At 40.1% G+C, this 19,228-nt stretch overlaps 1 protein-coding gene across 2 annotated transcripts in view; it reads right to left on the reverse strand.

The window, feature by feature from the left end:
* NDUFS4 (NADH:ubiquinone oxidoreductase subunit S4) overlaps positions 1–19,228 on the reverse strand; it is a 48,402-nt gene that overhangs the window by 21,399 nt on the left and 7,775 nt on the right. For both annotated transcript variants that reach the window (XM_081929999.1, XM_081930000.1), the window contains one exon: positions 14,269–14,347. In XM_081929999.1, the coding sequence (XP_081786125.1) occupies positions 14,269–14,347 (79 nt within the window). The remainder of the gene's footprint in view (positions 1–14,268; positions 14,348–19,228) is intronic.

The raw sequence follows: 19,228 nt of genomic DNA on the forward strand, positions 1-19,228 counted from the left end.
GGGGAGAGAATGGACATGCTAGCTAGCTTCACCCACTTTGTCAAATTCCGATTGCCCTCCATGCGCCGGGGTTGCAGAGTCTGCTGTGCTCATGGAGGCTCTCCCCACAATTTAGTATTCTGATCATGCAGGATTATACCTAAACATGGCTAAAGTGATTGATGAACCTGAGATCATTGCAGAGGTAAAGCATGCCTGAAGAGAGAAAGGGTTGTATAAAGGGGGGTGGGAAGAGTTATGGATTTTACTGAACTTATTTCTTGGACATAGACATCTTTCTGTGAAAGCTTTGGTCTCAAAAACAGTGTCTCCCCAACTCAATTAAAAGCTATTGAAATGTTTTTTTAAAAAACTACTACTACTACTACTACTACTACTACTACTACTACAACTACATTACTTATACCCCACTTGCCCATCTGACTGGATTGCCCCAGCCACTCTGGGGAGCTTCTAATAGAATATAAAAACATAATGAAACATCAAACATTAAAAAATTCCCAGTATACATTTGACTGCCTTCAAATGTATTTGGAAAGTAGTGTAGTTGGTGGAGATGCTCCTTCAGGTATACAGAGTCGGGGCCATTTAGGGCTTTAAAGGTCAACACCAACACTTTGAACTGTGCTCGGAAACATACTATGAGCCAATATAGATATTTTAGGACCGGTGTTATATGGTTCTGGTGGCTGCTTCCAGTCGCCACTCTAGTAGCCACAGAGTAGTTTCTGTTAGTTTCCAAATCACCTTCAAAGGTAGCCCCATGTAGAGCGCATTGCAGTAAACCAAGTGGGAGATATCCAGAGCATGTACCACTCTGGTAAGACAGTGTGCAAGCAGGTAGGGTCTCCATTGGCACACCAGATGGAGCTGGTAGACAGCTGCCCTGGACACAGACTTAACCACAGAATTAAAGGCAGGTTCTCCCACTAATGTGTAACTGTGTGGGAAGACAGGCCACAAAGAGCTTTTAAATGTTCACATGCAAGAGGCTAGGGCAGTTTAGGAAATAGGAAAGGGGTCCAACATGCCAATTTCAAGCATTATCAATAAACACAAGGTTGAGCTGAACACAACTACGCATCTGCCACAGAGTAAACAGTGTGGGCAAAGATTTTGGGTCTAGAACAGCCTGCACTAACCTGGAGCCTTTCAGACATTTTGGATTACAACTCCTATTAACTCCAGCTAGCCTAAAACACATGGAGGTTACTGAAGGCTACTCTAGAGCAGCCTCTGCAGTGGCTTAGAAGGTCCTCTTATGTTAACTTGCAAGCGTTAATATGAAATATTTTAGGAAGTAGAAGTATTAGATGCTGTGCCCCCAACCTCTGCCAGTCAATACATTTCCCCCCCCCCCACTCTTCCCCGTTTTGAATAATGAGAGATGTTGCACTTTCATGCTGTGATAGGCATTGTTAATGAAAGGCGGAAAAACAAGCACCAAGTAATGAAGATTATTTCCAAAGACAGCAGGTAGGGGAGCTAGGAAGAACTGACACAGTTACCCTTTTAAAATAGTACACAATAGAGAACTGTTAGTGTTAGCATTCTGCACTGCTATGCTTTAGGGATGTCACGGCTATTAACAGTTTAAACTTTCACTTTGTTTTGTTAATTAATGCCTAGAACTTTCAAGTCCCCATTAAACACTACTACTAGAAGCCTGTTTTCCTAACTCACATTTATTATATACCAGAAGTACTCTGGTGCCCCCCCCCCAGTTTCTCCTCTCAGCAACTGTAAATACCCAATACATTTGTTAACATTTATTTTAAATTTTCCCTTGCCCCGATTATAAAACAGAAACAGGAACCTCTTTGTTGTAGAAGTCGTCTTTTGTTGTGTTTATGCAAGCAACTTAGAGGTTTTCTCTCTCTATTGTTTAATATAGTAACAAAAATAAACAATAAATGACTTTCCAAATTCAGCAAAAGCCAATCCAAATTAAGGAGGAGGTCTTTTCCAAATTGTGGCAAGATTTCAACTCTCTTAGGGAAGGAAATCTGAATTCAAAAATGTATTGAACAAAACCCACACAGATTTTCCCCTTGTACTGGCAGACCCCAACATCCTTCTCCCTGCCACACAGTTCTCTAGTAGCAGGGGGGAAAGGAATGTGTCTGGTTGCATTGCCCCTCCAGACACTCCTCCAATGCTGAACTCAGCCTGGCCGTGACAACTGCTTTGTAGGCGAAACAGCCCCACAGAAAGGCAAGAGGGCTTATATGCTTCCTATGCAACACCCCTGACATATTACAGACCTGTGGGGGCACATTAAAGAGGTAATACTGTACTATAGACCAGCTGAAGCATGATCACATATGACCTAAAGTAGCCTTTCCCAATCTTGGACTACAACTTTCATCAGCCTCAGCCAGTATGGAATGTTGGGAATTGTAGTCCAACGGTAACCGAGGTTGGGAAAAGCTGACCTGAAATATCACAGGAAGCCGTTGCCCCCGGCCTTCCATAAGAAGCTGCAGCACTTTGTTATCTTTCTGGTTGTATGCTTGAACCCATATTTTAAGGTGGATTCAAATAAACCAGACAAGATCCAGTTTATTTGAATCCAAATATGTGAAATTCATAATTTCAATAAATAAATAAATAAATAAATAAATAATGAAATATATAATATTAGAGGGGAGGCTCAATGAGCACATTTAGTTTGTAGCTGGTTGCAATGAGACACTAGAGTAGTTCAGAGGAAGCTCTAACTGTAGGTAGCTAATTAATGAAAAACTTCTGCAGGGAAGCTGAAGAATCTTTAATAGAAAAATTCAATAAGATATTGGAGGGGTGTTCAACAAGGATAGGGAATTCTGCCACCTCAGGGAGTTGTTATGGAACTGCTCTTATTAAGAGACCCCAACAATTAGAATTCTGTGTTATTTCTGGAATTAATTGTAAAACAAAAGGCTTTTCTTTAAAAGGAGTGCTAAAGGGACATTATTGACAATGACAATCTCAGCCATTTGTAAGGAAGGTACGAGAATTGTCACCTCCTCAGAACAGGGGAAGGGGCTGGATTCAGTCTTGTAGCATGCCTTCTCCTGCCCAACCACCCCAAGAAAGCTATTTTGCACTGTTCATATGGTTCTGATTTCAGAAATTAAGTTCAGAAATTACATGTGTGGTTCCTGACACCACAGGGAATGAATGCACAGAAATCTTCTGTGAGCATTAAACTAATGCTGGATTGGAGTGGTTATGGATAGCAAATTTGAAACCTTGCAAAGTTACTATGACAAGTGTCTCCCAAAGTATCTAAAAAGGAATGAATATGTTGCATGTCTTCTTAAAGGGCTGCACTGAACTTCCATCATAATGAGGTCTGAAAACCTACTATTCTTTGATGTAAAGTGAAATGCTACTTCATGAATAAAAAGGTCTCCCATCTGCCTTCCAAAGAGACATATCCTTTGACCCAGTGCTCCAGACTAAAGCGTTGAAATCTCTGCACAAGAATGCCCTCTGAGCAGACAAAACAGACACTTGAGATGTTAGAAAAATTGTATAACCCCCAATCTCAGACGCTCCTGCAACCTAGCAGAGATAGCACAGCCATGTACCAAAGTGAAAAGAAACTGAAGAAATGAAAGCCAGATCCACCAGTCCCTTAATCTGAAAACTAAATGTAGCTACCATCACAAAAAAAGTATTTTGTCAGGTTAGTAATTCAAAACGAGCTGTTGCTGACCCACAAAAATACTTGAAAAGCTAGCAAATGATGATCCAATGCCATCATGGGAATTGAGCATCTCTCATGTAAAGCCTCTCTTTTGGAAGACCATAAAACCCTTTTACAAACAAGGATAAATATATTGATTTCGTTGCTAGATCTGCCACTGCTACAGTCTGTCGACTGGCGGAGAACTTGTTGCCTGCAGACATTTTACAGAAAGCTCTGTATCACTAGCCAGCCAGCTGAGCTTGCTAACACTACCACATGCTTAATCAAACAGTAATTACTTAGAAAAGCAAGTGGCAGCAAGCACTGGGGGCTGAATTGAGATACACTATTCCAATTAAAGAGGGAATTAATTGGCAGGCAATGAATTGCAATGAATTACCAATCTTTTAAAAATTGAATATACTTATCTAAATATAAATATGCATGTACTATGTTACCGTGACCTCTGTTCTCAAAATCCTATTCATTTATTTTTAAAGGGCTGCGTTGGAGCATTCATTTTTTTTTGGGGGGGGGAACGACTGCAAGCTATATGGTTCTATTACAGAAATGCACACCGTCTCAAAAAGTTTAAGGGTAATGGTTTGCCTGTACTAGCCCCAAGGCCCATTTGCAAGGTTTCTTGAACAGAAAAATCATGTGGCATATTACTGCACTTTCTATCAATCAAATGCTATTTTAAAATGTACCTTCACCACCAAGGTTGCTACATGACAGCCGATAATCAATTAGTAAGCTCTCCGGAATAGAAGACAAGGCACCTCAGTGTTTGCAGAGGTCTGCCCATTTACAAATGGCTTCTATTTTCTACTCCCTTGCTTCACATACACTACTTGCGGAGTTGAATCTGCCACCACTAATTGTGGCTTTGATTATCACTTTCAACATGGCAGACTTCAAAGTGATAATCATGAGCACAATTAGTGATGGAAGAATGCAAAAGAAACTGAAAGTTAAGCATTCTGGAAAAGAAGGACTGAAATAAAGTTAGATAAATTGCGCTAAACATTAAATGTGAACAGTCAAAACAGACCATAAATTAATTGTACATTTCCATTGTCTTTAAGTCTGAAGCTTGTCTCCCATCTAATTAATCTGGAATTTCTTTTCATAACAATGCCACCATATACACAAAACAAGACTCCACAGCTAACATGGGTTCTGTGGCAATAGGGTACAATTCAAACAGATGATGCTCTAGTTATCTCTGCTTTTAAAGCCAGTTTGGAGTTATTTTGTCTAGTAAATACTGCTAAAAGTTTCTCTATATCTAAAACTGAACCAGTTTACAGTTACAGTGCCAAATACTAACCAGTGATATCACCTTCCACTAGAAATGAACATACAGATAAATAGTTACAGTACTTTTGTCTTAACAACTTTCTCTTCCTTCACTTTCCAAGGATGCAAATCTCTCCCCCCCCCAAAAAAAACCTAATTCAATCAACAAATTGTGTTCAAAAACTTCAAAAGAGAAAACCTCACCCACCTCTAGGGAAATGTAGTTTAAAGCCATCCCAAAAACGTCTGCAGACCCCAGATATACTAACTTTTCCAGCAATGCAATTGCAGCTACAAATCTGATGTGCCTAAACATCAGGGCTACTTGAAATTCATCAAATTAAACCAGTAATGATAAGCAGAGAAAGTGCAGCCGGCATTTGAGGCAAGGTGTAACACCAGACACAAAAAAGGACTAAATTGGGATTTTAACATATTCTGTGCACTCTGTGCTTATAGCTTAAGCTTTAGACAGCTGAAATAAGTGTGACAAGAAAGAGTGCCCTTTCCTGTCAAACTCCACCTTTCACATAAATGAAACTTTCTAGAAACTTTAAAAATGTAAAAATGCACTTCAATTTCTACACAGATTACAAGGAAAACAGTTTCATGTAATAGTTACTTTTCTTCTCCAAATTAATGTGCATGAACATGTTTAAAATCAAGAACTATATAATTAATTAAGCATAGTTTTACAGCTCTTATAAGAATTTCAAGTAGTAAGGACCGCAGTGTACTAAGAAGTATGGCATTGGAGCCCCATGCCAAGTTATTTAGGCATGTCTTGGATTTGCTTCTGAGGTTCCTTAATTAAAGATGGGTGGGAGTGCAAAACAAATGTTTGAAATAGAAAGCATTAATGTTGCAGTAAACAAAAAGAACGGTTATGTCCTTTAGTCCAAGGAACAGTGTACTAATAGGACACAGCATATCAAGCAACCAGCAAATAAAGTAAGAAAGCCTCCATATTTTCCCTAGAAAACACCTCCATATAATAAAAACTGCAATTTCATTGGGGTAGGTTGAAAAATACATGAAGAATGGGTGAGGATTTGTGGGGGGTGGGCTCTGCTAACCATAGCTGCCTAGGAATTATATCTTGGTTGCACAACACATGTTGTACATGCAGAAAATCCCAGATTAAATTCCTTGTATTTTCTGGAAATCTGGAAAGTTGGCGTCAGTCAATGTAAATCATTGGTCCAGAACTGGTGAATAAGGGCCCACTACCAGGCTGAAGCCTTATCTAAAGTGGGTTGTAACAGCAGTACAACTGCAACATAAATACATGATTTTAAAACTAGAAAAGCGTTCCCGAAATGGATGTTTGGATTAAAGGTGGGTCCCACTGATAGAGACAATACTGAGCTAGATAGATCAGCGGACTGGCTCAATGTATAAGGCAGCTTCTATGGTTGTATGTTGACAATGTGGCACTGCAACCTATTAAGAGAGTCAATTCCAGCAAAAAGTTAGGACTGATTGGTAGATGCTGAGGAACAATGTAATTCTAGTGGGGAATACTCAAAAGCACTGAGCTTCAGAGTCGGAGTGCTGCTCAGATAACTGGGCCTCATGTGGTCATAAGACACTTGAAATAAAATTTGCCAGAGTAAATGCAAGTCGTCATATAATGATTCTGTCAACTGGTCAGGAAAGGAAGAATGCTATCCTATCAGTAAGAATGGTGCCAAGAATTCAAGATATTTGACAGCTATCTTAAGCAACACTGCAATTTTTCCAGATTTCTCTTCAACAAAACTTTGTGAGTGTATGAAAAACAAACAAACGAGTTCCTATATTGTTAAGGTCAAAGAAGAAAAGTTTCCTCCTGTCAATGACATTAACCTTCAGTTTAAACAGAAAGCTTTGGTCACATGGCAGTTATAATCCTTCCAATGCCTGCGTCCAAGATACAGCTGTCCTTCAACTATGCTTTGAACTGGAACTAGCTGTAAGAATATATTTGGATGGAGACGAGAGAGTGAAACAAGTCTTCAACAGTTAAATGGGGCAAACCACAAGTCTTGGAGCACAGAATACAGTGATACCTCGGGTTACATATGCTTCAGGTTACAGACTCCGCTAACCCAGAAGTAGGGTTAAGAACTTGGCTTCAGGATGAGAAAAGAAACCGTGCTCCGGCGGTGCAGCAGCAGCAGGAGGCCCCATTAGCTAAAATGGTGCTTCAGGTTAAGAACGGACCTCCGGGACGAATTAAGTACTTAACCCGAGGTACCACTGTAAACTGCAGATAAGGCCTGAGCCTGTCCTGTGGGGAAGACACTCTGGGGAATCTCTGTACAGAAGAATTGGCTGCCTCTAGGATGCTTGTACAATGCTGGCACATTGTTCCCACAAATGGAGTTTTCAGCATAGTTAGGAAGCACTGAACAATTCATTTGAGAAGATATTTCAGTAATTGCGGCAAAATCGCTTGCTTGTGCCAGAAGCCTACTGATATGTGTTTAGGAATTAGGTTTTCATGAGCCAGGAAAGACAAGGTTATGTTTAGATTAGGGAAGGTATCTCCAATAACAAAAATGCAAATACAGCAGCCTGAAATATGTTTAGGCCCTGCCTTTTAAACATGGATTTTTCCTCCAGCCTACTTCATCTGCTGAATATGAAACACGAACCCAGTCCTTCTCATACATCTCACGACAGAGGACAAGCAAGAGTTAAACCACATTTCATCCAAAGTATGTTATAGGACATGTTATGTCTATAAAGATTACAAGGGATGCCTTTCAGCTTGGTTCTTTTTAATTTATTCCAAAGTCATAATGGCAGCTCATTATAAAACCAAGACCTTTGATTTATCCAAGACATTCCTAGCAAAGAGTCATGTCCAACGAAGTCATTCTGCTCGCCCAAGGACTTCTGCCTGCAATCTCCCCCTCCTTTTCCACCCCCGCAATCTAAAACCCCAAACAGATCGGGGGGTGGGGGATGCTGTGGAAGGAGAAGTTCCATTGAAGTGGAAGTCCTTGCATGAACAAAAAGATGTCGCTGGATAGTATTTTTAAAGAGTAAGCCAATACTTCTTGTCCCAACAACTCAGACCTGTTGTTTCTCACCAGGCTACTTGCCCAGGTTAACTATTCTTCCTGGTGAGTAGTTTGGCAGACCCAGTCTCTCTTTCTCAGGGACATATATACACAGAAGGGTTACTAACATTTTGGGAGCTTATTTGTAATATATATAAAAATCATTATGAATATTTCTATGCTACCACTCAATAAGATCCCCAGGGAGAGTTACATAATCACAACACACTCCCTATGTCGAAACTTAATCTAAGCTATCAGTGCCATTTACAGGGAAACCTAACATAAGATGCCCATCCTTTGTGGTTCCAGATGGTTACTGATTCATTTTCAGACTCAATTCAAAGTGCTAACTATTACTTTTAAAGGCTTAAATCATTTGTGGTCAGGATTAGTAGAGGAGGTTTATTTATTAGAGGCACATTTGTGGGGTAAGTCTTATAGAAACTGCTCTGGAGCTTCACCAAGTTGTGGAACCCTCTGTTGCTCGGTCCCAGCTCCTGCCAACCTAGCAGTTCAAAAACATGTCAAAATGCAAGTAGATAAATAGGTACTGCTCTGGCGGGAAAGTAAACGGCTTTTCAGTGCGCTGCTCTGGTTCGCCAGAAGTGGCTTAGTCATGCTGGCCACATGACCTGGAGGCTGTACGCCAGCTCCCTCGGTCAATAAAGCGAGATGAGCGCCGCAACCACAGAGTCGGCCACGATTGGACCTAATGGTCAGGGGTCCCTTTACCTTTACTACCAAGGAAGATCCATGTTTTGCCCTCTTCTGCCTCTTTTGGCAGATTTTTTTTTTTAAAAAAAACTTAACTGGCTGGTGTGTTTTGGTACTTATCTGCTATTCAACTATTCATTTGTAAATGTTTTTTAAAAGTTTTACTTGAGTGTAATTTTTGGGTATTTTATATTGTTAGTTGCCAAGTGTGTCCCCAGGTGGAAAGGCAAGACATGCATTTACTAAAATAAGATAAATCTTACGGCATTCCTAACATACCAGGGAATATGTAAATCTGTCTAGCACTACAAGTCCTGTTTCAGCTTAAGAACCATAGTGTGCTATTCTGTCTGTCAACTAAACATTCATCTCTCTTACCAGTCTTAAAAGAATTTTTTAGGAACTCTGTAGAAATGTTCTCCTTTGCTCCTGTATTCTCCATTTTCAGGTAGCTCTTATTATATTTAATTCCTAACTGCAATTCATTAATCTGTTCATTACTAACGAACATACCAGATCAGACCATTAGCCTACTTGCCCAATCCAAGATGGACCATCTTTATCTATGCCAGTTTTCATTTGCATTCATTTTTAAGACCCAATGATGTCCCCTAACCGCAGTAAATCCTAGAATAGGAATGAAATACACTCTTGAAAGACCGAAGTGCCAAGTTAAATGTAAGAATCAATTTTAGGCCATTAGTACATCAGACTGTTAAACATACTGCTTGAGGTATTGGCAGTAACAAATGTTCTAACTAATTGCAAAATATTGTACAATGCCTTATATTACCAGCAATTCTGAAGTGACAGCTAGGAAGTCAATGTTAAAAGAAATTTAGAAATGAAATGTATAATTCAAACTCTGTTCCTTTTGAATGCTTCAAATCTTCAGCTAAGCAGACCTCCAGCTCCCTCAAAACACCAACCTGTATTTTCTAATTTTACTGAGTTCTTCTGTTACTGGGTGGTGTTCTACTAACTCATAATCGTACAGAGTTCTTGAAAAACAATACTGATATCATGGCTAGCAATCTGGGGGTTGTAGCATGCCCCCTAAGTTGATGGGCATGTGGTAAAAGCCCGGCTACAGGTACCCACAGTGAATACTTACTCTTCTAATTCACTTACGTGCAGAAACACACACTTGCTTGGGGTATGTTCTATGGAACTAAATGAGACTTTCTTCTGAGTAGACACACGTAAGATTGCACTGGGACTATTGTGTTATCAGTTCAAGAACTGGACAAGAAATCCACAAGTCAACCTTACAATGACCACAATTTTCAGTATCACTAAGCTCCAGAACAGATACTGAAGAGGTCTTAAAACTGTGTCACAGAGAGCCACCCCTAACTCAAAAGAATTATTTGGGCCTCCAAGCGTAACCAGCACAAAGTAAAGACAAACAGCTCAGCTGGCAGCATTCAGTTATCTCCAGTCTGAGGTCAAGCAGATCAAAGGAGCAGACAGGGATCACAGAGATGCTTTCAGGTTCCCTGCAGAAACAAAACAGGCCATGAAAAATAAAGGCTTGCATTGCTGGTCCCTCACTACTACCACTTGAAGAAGTGGGTGGGCACATGACCCCTGACTGGGAGAGAATAAAACAATACTTTCTACTCCAGGTCCGTGTCTTTTGGGCCAGGGATGAGTCTACTTTACATTACCCCCAGGGTACCTCTCTTAGGAGCAGCCAGACTCTCAATTTGAGAAGTATGGCTCCGAACCACAGTGAGGACATTAAAAGTACAAGATATCTCTAAAGATCCTTTAAATTCTACCCCACTTACATCTCCACAGTTCATTATGACTAACATTGATCCCTTCAACTCTATGGGAGAGAGAGGGCAGGAAGATTCCTGCTACTCCTTTGTCCTGAATGAAGTCTGCCAGTTTAGGATAAGTTTCTCCTATTCTTTCCAATATACAAAGCCCAACTGGAATGGGGACAAATGGCATCTTATATCAACCTGGATATCTTTAGGAAGTTGACTCATTTTGACCAGGAATCCCACAGAGTTGCAGTATTTATTAATTATTATTATTATTATTATTATTATTATTATTATTATTATTATTATGCCAACCTTGCCAGCAACAACTTGTCACTGGTATTTTTATTATTATTAATTAACAATAGTATTGTGATACTTATGTACTGGATTAAGCATTTCTTGCTATAGCATATAGACAAATTAGGACAGCTACTTTTATATTTTCCTGTTTTTGAGCTGCAAAGTGATCTGGAAGAGCAATACTTACAACTCAACAAATCAGAATGTGAGTGGACTAACAGGCATGAGGGCTCATGCAGAAACACCGCAGAGATTACTGAAGTTTAAGAGAACTATATGTGACACACACACAACTTTATAAAAGGAGAAACGGGATTTCTATAATAGTACTGGAACCAATTTTGTTTCATATGGTAGAAGTTAAATCATTTTAAGTTTCACTAAGGGAGCCCACTGCTGACATCTCATGTCAGCAACAGGGCAATTTCCCAACATAGACAAAGCCTAGAGGGGCCACCTCTCACCCTGAATTTTATAATGTCAGCCAAGATCAGCTGGCAAGCTATAGATATCAGCTCCTCAAGATAAACTCCAGACCTTTGGAATGCAACCCATGGATGGTTCACCTGGTGTAGCTGTTAGGCCACAAACTCAGGATGCTACAGAAGGACCCATGCTTTAGATCTGACTGTTTAGATGTAGGAAAAACATCTGTGGCAAGGCTAAGCGAGAAATCTTTTTGAAAGCATTTTTTCTGCTATATTGAGGACTTCTTCCTGTCTCATTTAAGCTGAGTACATATCACCCACATAAATTATCCTCTGCAAATGTCCACATTCTGTCTCCCAGTCTAGGAATCACTACAATATTTTGCCTATTTCTTTTGCAGACTTTATCAATGTCACCATAAGGGCATTCAAATTTAAGAAACACATTTAAAGGTCAACTCCACTGAAACATGATGCAGCCAAATTATTCCATAGTATCCCATTTCAGCAATAAAAGGTGAGGAAATAAGGGCAGTCCCTTTGCCAGAAAAACTCATGATTAACCAGTATTATGAACTGTGAGTCTGTCTCTATGGATGTATGGATGGATATAGATATAGTTATAAGTTGGTGGGTGCTAGAGTTTGTGGGTGCTCTTAACCCCTGGACCCAGCAAATGTTAAAATATAAGCCAGGCTGGCTTCCTGAAGAAATAATTGCCTTGGGACCATTAAAAGAAGACAGATGGGAGAGGCCCCTCCTCCAGCTCTGAGTCAGGTAGAAGACGAAAAGAAGAGTTTTTGAAGAGTGGAGTGGAGATTTTAGAATGGAGTTTTTGCAGTGATACTGCAGATGGTAAAATGCAGCAAGCTGGAGAGAGGGTCAAACCCATGTTTTAGAGTTATCTTTGATTTCTGTTTGAATCTAAGGCTGCAGCTATGGGAGAGACCAGACCCCCTTGGAGTGCAATGGTGGGAGCCCCTCCAATACAGGGGCTCAGCTTGTATATATGTGTAAATAAACCATATATCATAAAGACACTAGAGTCTTTACCGTGCCTCATTTCCAAAAGGAAACAGGGACCCTGGGTGAGTGCCTGGAACTCCTAGAATCTTGCACCACTGGGATTTTGTGAAAGAATATTAACGCTGCTCCACTGAGCTAGAAGACTAGTGGCAAGAGAGGAAGAAATTTGCAGGGTTGTCCATTCAAATTTCAATAATTCTGATTGAAGTTAAGGAAGTTACAGAGTCAGTCTCAAAGTATATACGAGTAACCAGAGTTTGGGTTATTAAATTTTATCACATTAAATGGACACGATGCAAATTTGTGGCTCATTGCTGTGGGTGTTGACATTAAGACTTCTTAAAACTGGATTGCATTAATTTATTTTTCATCATCAAACATCAAAAGTTCAGTCTGCCACAGAAGCACAAACTGAACTTTTTGGAATGATCTTATAGATCGTTAATTCATTCAGGGTCCACATTTCTAAATTCAGTGAAGACTAGTCTGGCCGTACTTCAAATGATCCTTGTAAGTGACTAGAAGTTCAAATAGGCTAGGGAGGGCAAGGGGTAAATTAGAACAGACATATTTAATTCTAAGAAGCTTGGAGAATCCCCCAATAGCTTTACAAGGATTGATAACAAGTATTATTATTTTAGGGGGAGGAACTATTCATTTAACAAAAAATACCTGTAAAAATATGCAAAATCTGTATCTAAGGTTAACACAGAGTGCATTTTATCTATAAGATCTACTTAACTTACACAGGCTGTCTTACATATAAAATATTTTGCTATATTTAAAGAATATAAAAAGTGCAGTTGAATTTAAGTGTGCTCCCACACAATGACCAAGCATTTCAACAAAATCTGCACCAAGAATTGTTCTTCATAGATAATGTCACTGAAGAAGCCAATCGGAAAGTTTCATTTCATTTAATATTAATTGTAATGGCATTATTGAAAAGGGGGGGCACAATTGATCCCCACCCTGATACCCTGAAATGCTCCTGGATGCATAGATGAGCTGGGAATCCCTCCCAGAATGCAGCTCTGCACTTGCTAAGAGGGGCTGGATACATCCTTCAATAACCACCCTGTTTAATTAAGGTAGCACTGCAAGTTTCGCCAAGCACTTGTTCAGCCACTGCCATTTGCTTTCTAGAAGCAACGTTCTTGCAATGTTCAAAGGTAAGCACACTACAACTTACGTATTCTTGGGGGTTCTATTACCATTTTCCATCTCCAAAAATCAAACATGATGCAATTGTCAATGAAAATTATTCTTTTAACTATGACATTCCCACTAGGAGTTTTGGATGCTTTACAACAAAAGTCAGGCCATTGTATAATGTAAGCATAAATATCAGGTTGCATCACTGTACTAGTGATGGACCACACGCTGCAATATGTTAGAACTTAAAGGCTGCCAAAATTATGATCTGGTAATGATTAGCAAAAGAATGCTACACAGTTGTTTCCAATTGCAATCCTTCATGCATATTTAAAACAGGGTGTATGAACACAGCTTACAATTAATTTACATGGCTTCTTTAAACTGTATTGCGATAAAATGAGACAACCCAACAGTTAATTTTAAGAAGTGTTTGTAAATCATCCATGTATAACAGGGAAGTGGGCAGATTCCAATATGTCACATTAAAAATGTTTTTTACTGCTTCCTAATCACAATTTAGTCAACATGAATGTAGTCAAGATGCATAATTTCGTATTTTAAACTCTTGCATATCTCTGTACACACTTTTTTTCCTGAAGACATATTCCTGCATTGCAGGGGGTTGGACTAGATGATCCTCAGGATCCCTTCCAACTCTCCTCTCCTATCCTCTCCTACCCTATCCTATCCTATGACTTACCAAGGTACCCATTTTAGTCAAGAAAGGCCTTTTACTCGGCAGTTACACTCTTTTTCCAGTACACTATGGAGGACTGAATACCTGTTGCACAGAAACAACCCTCAAGGCAGCATACGCAGCAGAAAGCCCTTACCAATTTTTCATCAACTGTGATGAGTTGCGTGTCTTGAGCTTGGTCCTGTGCCAGCCGCCATGTGGAAGTGTTCAGTGACCTGCAGTGCAAGACTTGAAGTTAAAAAATGATTCATGCAATGAGAAAATAGAGGCAGACAAATCTTACATAAACAAGTTACTTTAACAATATCCATCTTGTAAAAAAAGGGGAGAGAAATGAGGGCTCAAAAATCCACCCACCTCCCGCCACCCCCCAATTAGTTCTGTCTACTGAGTTTTTGGCAGACTCTCACTTAGCAGTTCACAACAGGCTGCACTTTATGTCAGCCTACAGGCTCTCTGTCACACAGAGACTGCCAGTGGCAAGGACTGTACTACTCTATGCAAGTACAGTAGCTGGTTTGTCACGAACAAACAGAAAAAAATGCAAAGCTACTGCGACTCCTCTGGAACTCTGAACCTCAATGAAGCATCAGAGGACTTAAACTCATTAGTCCCTTTCCAAACAATTCAAACTGTAGTGGAAGTTTCAAGGCAGGATCATAAATGAAAGAACACTCCTGAGACTAGTTAAGACACAGATTCTGAATTAATGCCTAGGCCCTGTTCAACATTTCTCTGATGTACACGTTTATCTACAAATAGCCACTGTAACTGACTTCTAAAGATCTGTCCCAGAAAAATGATTCAAGTCATTTCTATGGTTCAGTTAGTACATTAGGCCAACACTGGGTTGGATCCAAAAGTTGTCCTTGCACTGGACAAAAGGACTGACACTTTGCAATGGGAACGCTGTGCAAGAAAATCCAACTAAATTCAAAGAGGTTGCATAGCCTCTTGTGTAGGCAGAAGGAAACAGAACTGCTACAGAATTAACTTCTCATATCGCTATGCGAATTCTTGCTCAAGCATGTGAGGAAAGCGGTGGCAACTCTTTTCCTTCTCAAGGTTCTTTGGATCCAACCCATTGTCTTCAACTGTAGTTATCAATATTCATTAAATAAATGAAAGATTCCAAGCACACGCTTTTTTTTAAGATGAAGCTTGAGACTTCATCTTTTTTTATTAGTCTATTGTTTTTATTAATTTACAGTATGCCACTTTGAAATCAAGATACCAGTACAGCTCATTATGTTTTATTGTTTACCTTAAAAAGCAAGACAGAGCATTATAAATGTCCATCTATTTCACTTCCATCCCACTCCTCTTTGGGAAACATCAGATCAGCAAGTTTACTACGGACAGAATTTAAAAACCAGACTCCTTTTAAGTTCTGAATTGTCTCTGAAGCAGTTACATAATTCACAAAGCAAGCAGACTTCCAAATGCAAATTATATTTTGAGTTTATGAGGTGCCGTCGCTGCCTTGCTAGCATAGATTCCACCACTACATGAGCATCACATTTTTTGAAAGTCAGCTATTTGGTCTGACTGTAATTTGAACAAGTTTGAAAGACAATATGTCCCACTCCCACAAGACGCTAACCATCAAACAGAAAGCAAAAAAATAAATTAAAAAATAATAATAGTTTACTTCCTCAATATTAGCTTTCTAGTAGCTTATACTTTAAACTGTGGTGATTAATTGAGAGCACTTTCAAGCATGCAAACTTAACTAGTATTTTATCTTGGTTATAACACATCATTCTTAATAATGACTAGAAATCAGGCTTACCCAGATGTGCGATATTTTAACAAAGCGAAGCAAGCTTCCAAAGCAGAGACTATCCCAGTTGTTTCCGACTGAAAATGAACTTTAAGGCTACTCACAAAGTTCCGTTTATTAGAAGAAAATAGCTAAGAGTGTCTCACATGCTGCCTTGTGAACTCCAGAAAGCTAAAGAAAATATATCTGAATGGCTCCCAATGTGAAGCAAACAAGATAAAGCCTGAATTTCAGGCAAGTGGTACATTCTCTTCTTAAAAGTTTGGACATAATAAGAATCACAAGAAAAAAGGGGCAATAAGATGGTGCTATCATATCTTACATAATAAAAGGGAGAAAGCAGGGCCACACAGCCAAGGATCAGGCAGGTAGGTGTGAGGGCAGACACTTTCAGAAATAGCCTGCTCTTAAGCTGTTTAGGGCTTTAAGGCACAAACCAGCTCTTTAAATCAAGCTTGGAAACAAAATCAATTTAGATACATGCTCCAACTGCTGAAACCCAGACAATAATTTGGCAGAACCGTTTTTGCACTCACTGAACCTTATAGAACTGTTTTTAAAAGCATCCCTGCAATACAGCACTATCTGAAAGTAACCAAGGCAGAGGTGACCGCTAATCTGTGGCCCTCCAAATGTTGCTGGGCCTGACAGGAGTTGCAAGTTCAACCTCTGCAGGGCCACAAGTTAGTCATACTCTACTACAGGATGAGTTACTGACACCAAGACCATCGCCTCCAGAAAAGGCCAAATAACTGGCTAACTAGCCAAAGCTACCAAAAGGCAATTCCTGCCACTGTGGCCATCTGTAAATCTAAAGAGAGTGACAAGTGGGGATTAGAACTAGCCGCACGCTATGGACCTGCTGCTTCAGGGAGAATGCAGCCCATCTGTGCAAGCTAGATGTGGTTCTATTACATTTTTGATCAAATATTCTCAAAAGGCAAGCACAGCCAATCTTCAGCATGCCTTCAAGTTCTTTGCCAATAACATCTGTACAAGGCTGTTAATATTATCAGTGTTAGAAAATGGGATTGGAATGTCAGGAGCCATGTGGCTCCTGGGATTTAGGACAAAATGTCTAGGCACCTTTTTTTGCTGCTCTGCTTCCAGACCAGGCAGCCCCGCAGCAAAATAAATAAAAAAATAAAAAATGCTGCCAGGCAAATCAGGGGGTCAGCAGGGTAGTGCAGCAGCAAAAGACACGTCTTTTGCTACCGCTCTACCCTGCCAAACATCTGATTCATCCAGGAGGTAAAGGTAAAGGTTCCCCTGCCTGTACGGGCCAGTCTTGTCAGACTCTAGGGTTGTGCGCTCATCTCACTCTAAAGGCCGAGAGCCGGCGCCATCCGCAGACACTTCCAAGTCACGTGGCCAGTGTGACATCGCTGCTCTGGCAAGCCTGCACCAGAGCAGCACACGGAACGCCGTTTACCTTCCCGCTTATAAAGCGGTACCTATTTATCTACTTGCACTTTAAGGGTGCTTTCGAACTGCTAGGTGGGCAGGAGCTGGGACCGAAAGACGGGAGCTCACCTCGCCGCGGGGATTCGAACCGCCGACCATACGATCGGCAAGTCCTAGGCACTGTGGTTTTACCCACAGCGCCACCCGCGTCATCCAGGAGCATGGCAGTAAAAAAATGGTGCATCTTTTGCTGCTGCGCGGCTGGGCGAATTAGATGTTTGCCAAGGGTTGTGCTGCAGAAAAAGAGGTGTCTCTTTTGCTGCCGCTGTGCCCAGCAGACCAGATGACTGCAGCCAGGCAGGTGGAGATGCCAGGTGCCAAGGGCAGCCCCCGGACATCTCCATCCAGTTGTAAAAGTCTGACCGCCAATCGCAAAATTCGACTGGTGCTCAGTCTTCAAACGCTGCAGGGGGGTACCCTCAAAACTACTGCTCTTCAAATTGAGGAGATGCAGTTTCCACTTTAAACAAGTGAGTGAATGTCATAGTTCATGGATTTACACTCTGAATAAAAACAAGACAGAAGTGATGATGGTTGGTGGTCCCTGGACCGCAGTGTTTTTGTAGGTGATTGATGGTGTTCGCCTCTAGCTGCAGCTGATCAGGACCACAGGAGTTGACTGACTGCTGTCAAGACCCAGGAAACCAAGATTGCTGCTAAATACATTATGCTGTGTGTTTCTCCATAAATAAATATAGCTATCAGCTGAATCAAAACCTTCAAGACCTGGAAATATCCAGTGGGATTTACATCCAAAGAAGTTACATTCAGAGAGGGTGGGGTACACTGTACAATGTATGGAATTTATTTCAATCAAAGAACACCAGTCCCGTTTCTCTATTGCTTTTGTTTGTTTGATCCTAACACCACGGGGCCGTTTCCACCATTAAAGTATAAAATGAAAACACAAAATACATCTCATAAAATGAACAAAACAAACAAACAACCCCCCCCATAACAATATACACATTTACTACTTATCTGGCAGTTTTTAAATCCTGCTAATTTTCCTAGAATTTAATTGCATTAATATTCCACAGTTAAATATGTGCAGGCAAGCCACTACACACCTGAGAAGTGCTATGACATATTGACAGGGAAAAAGAGATAGAAAAAGCAAGCTCTTTTCTATGTTGCATAACTTTTCCTATCTAGAGACAATTTTATTCACCACAGGAAACAGGGCAAGTGACCTTTACTATGTTATATTTATAAATATCTAAAAATAATTGTGTTTGTACCCTAAACTAAAGATATTGTAGATAAACAGAATTTGAAACACAGATCTGAAATGAAAATGTTCAAAAGGATAGACAGTACACATAGAGGAACTTAACTTGGAGAAAAAAGTTACCTGACATTATGTCCAGACATAGACAGGTGATTTCACTGTATCAGTGTCCTGCAACAACATTGTCTTGGACACACAGATGCCACTCATTTGGTGCATGAATAAAAACCAAAATAAAACTAATTTTAACATTACTAGCCAAAGGTCAGGCAGCTACTTGGTATCATGTATCAAAGCCAATTACTACAGAAAGTTCACCTGTCTTTTGAAATTGAACTCATGACCCTTTAGGTAATAAAAACATGATTTAGGAAATGAACAACTACTCGGCATTTCATATGAGCGTTTCAAATAGATAAAGACAACTGAAGCCCCCCAACGTTGATCACAACCAATGGTGCTATCAAACTCCAAGTGAAAAAAAGTGCATTTCTTCATGCTTCCGTAGCATCAGATGCCGAAATAGGTCAATCAGAGTGCTAGTTATACATACAATTGCTTAAGAACAATGAGTAATTTGATAACAAAATTGCTGAAAGAAAGAGTCACCCACTGATA

The sequence above is a fragment of the Podarcis melisellensis genome, assembly GCF_964234715.1.
Source record: "Podarcis melisellensis genome assembly, chromosome: 11".
NCBI classification, from domain to species: Eukaryota; Metazoa; Chordata; class Lepidosauria; order Squamata; family Lacertidae; genus Podarcis; species Podarcis melisellensis.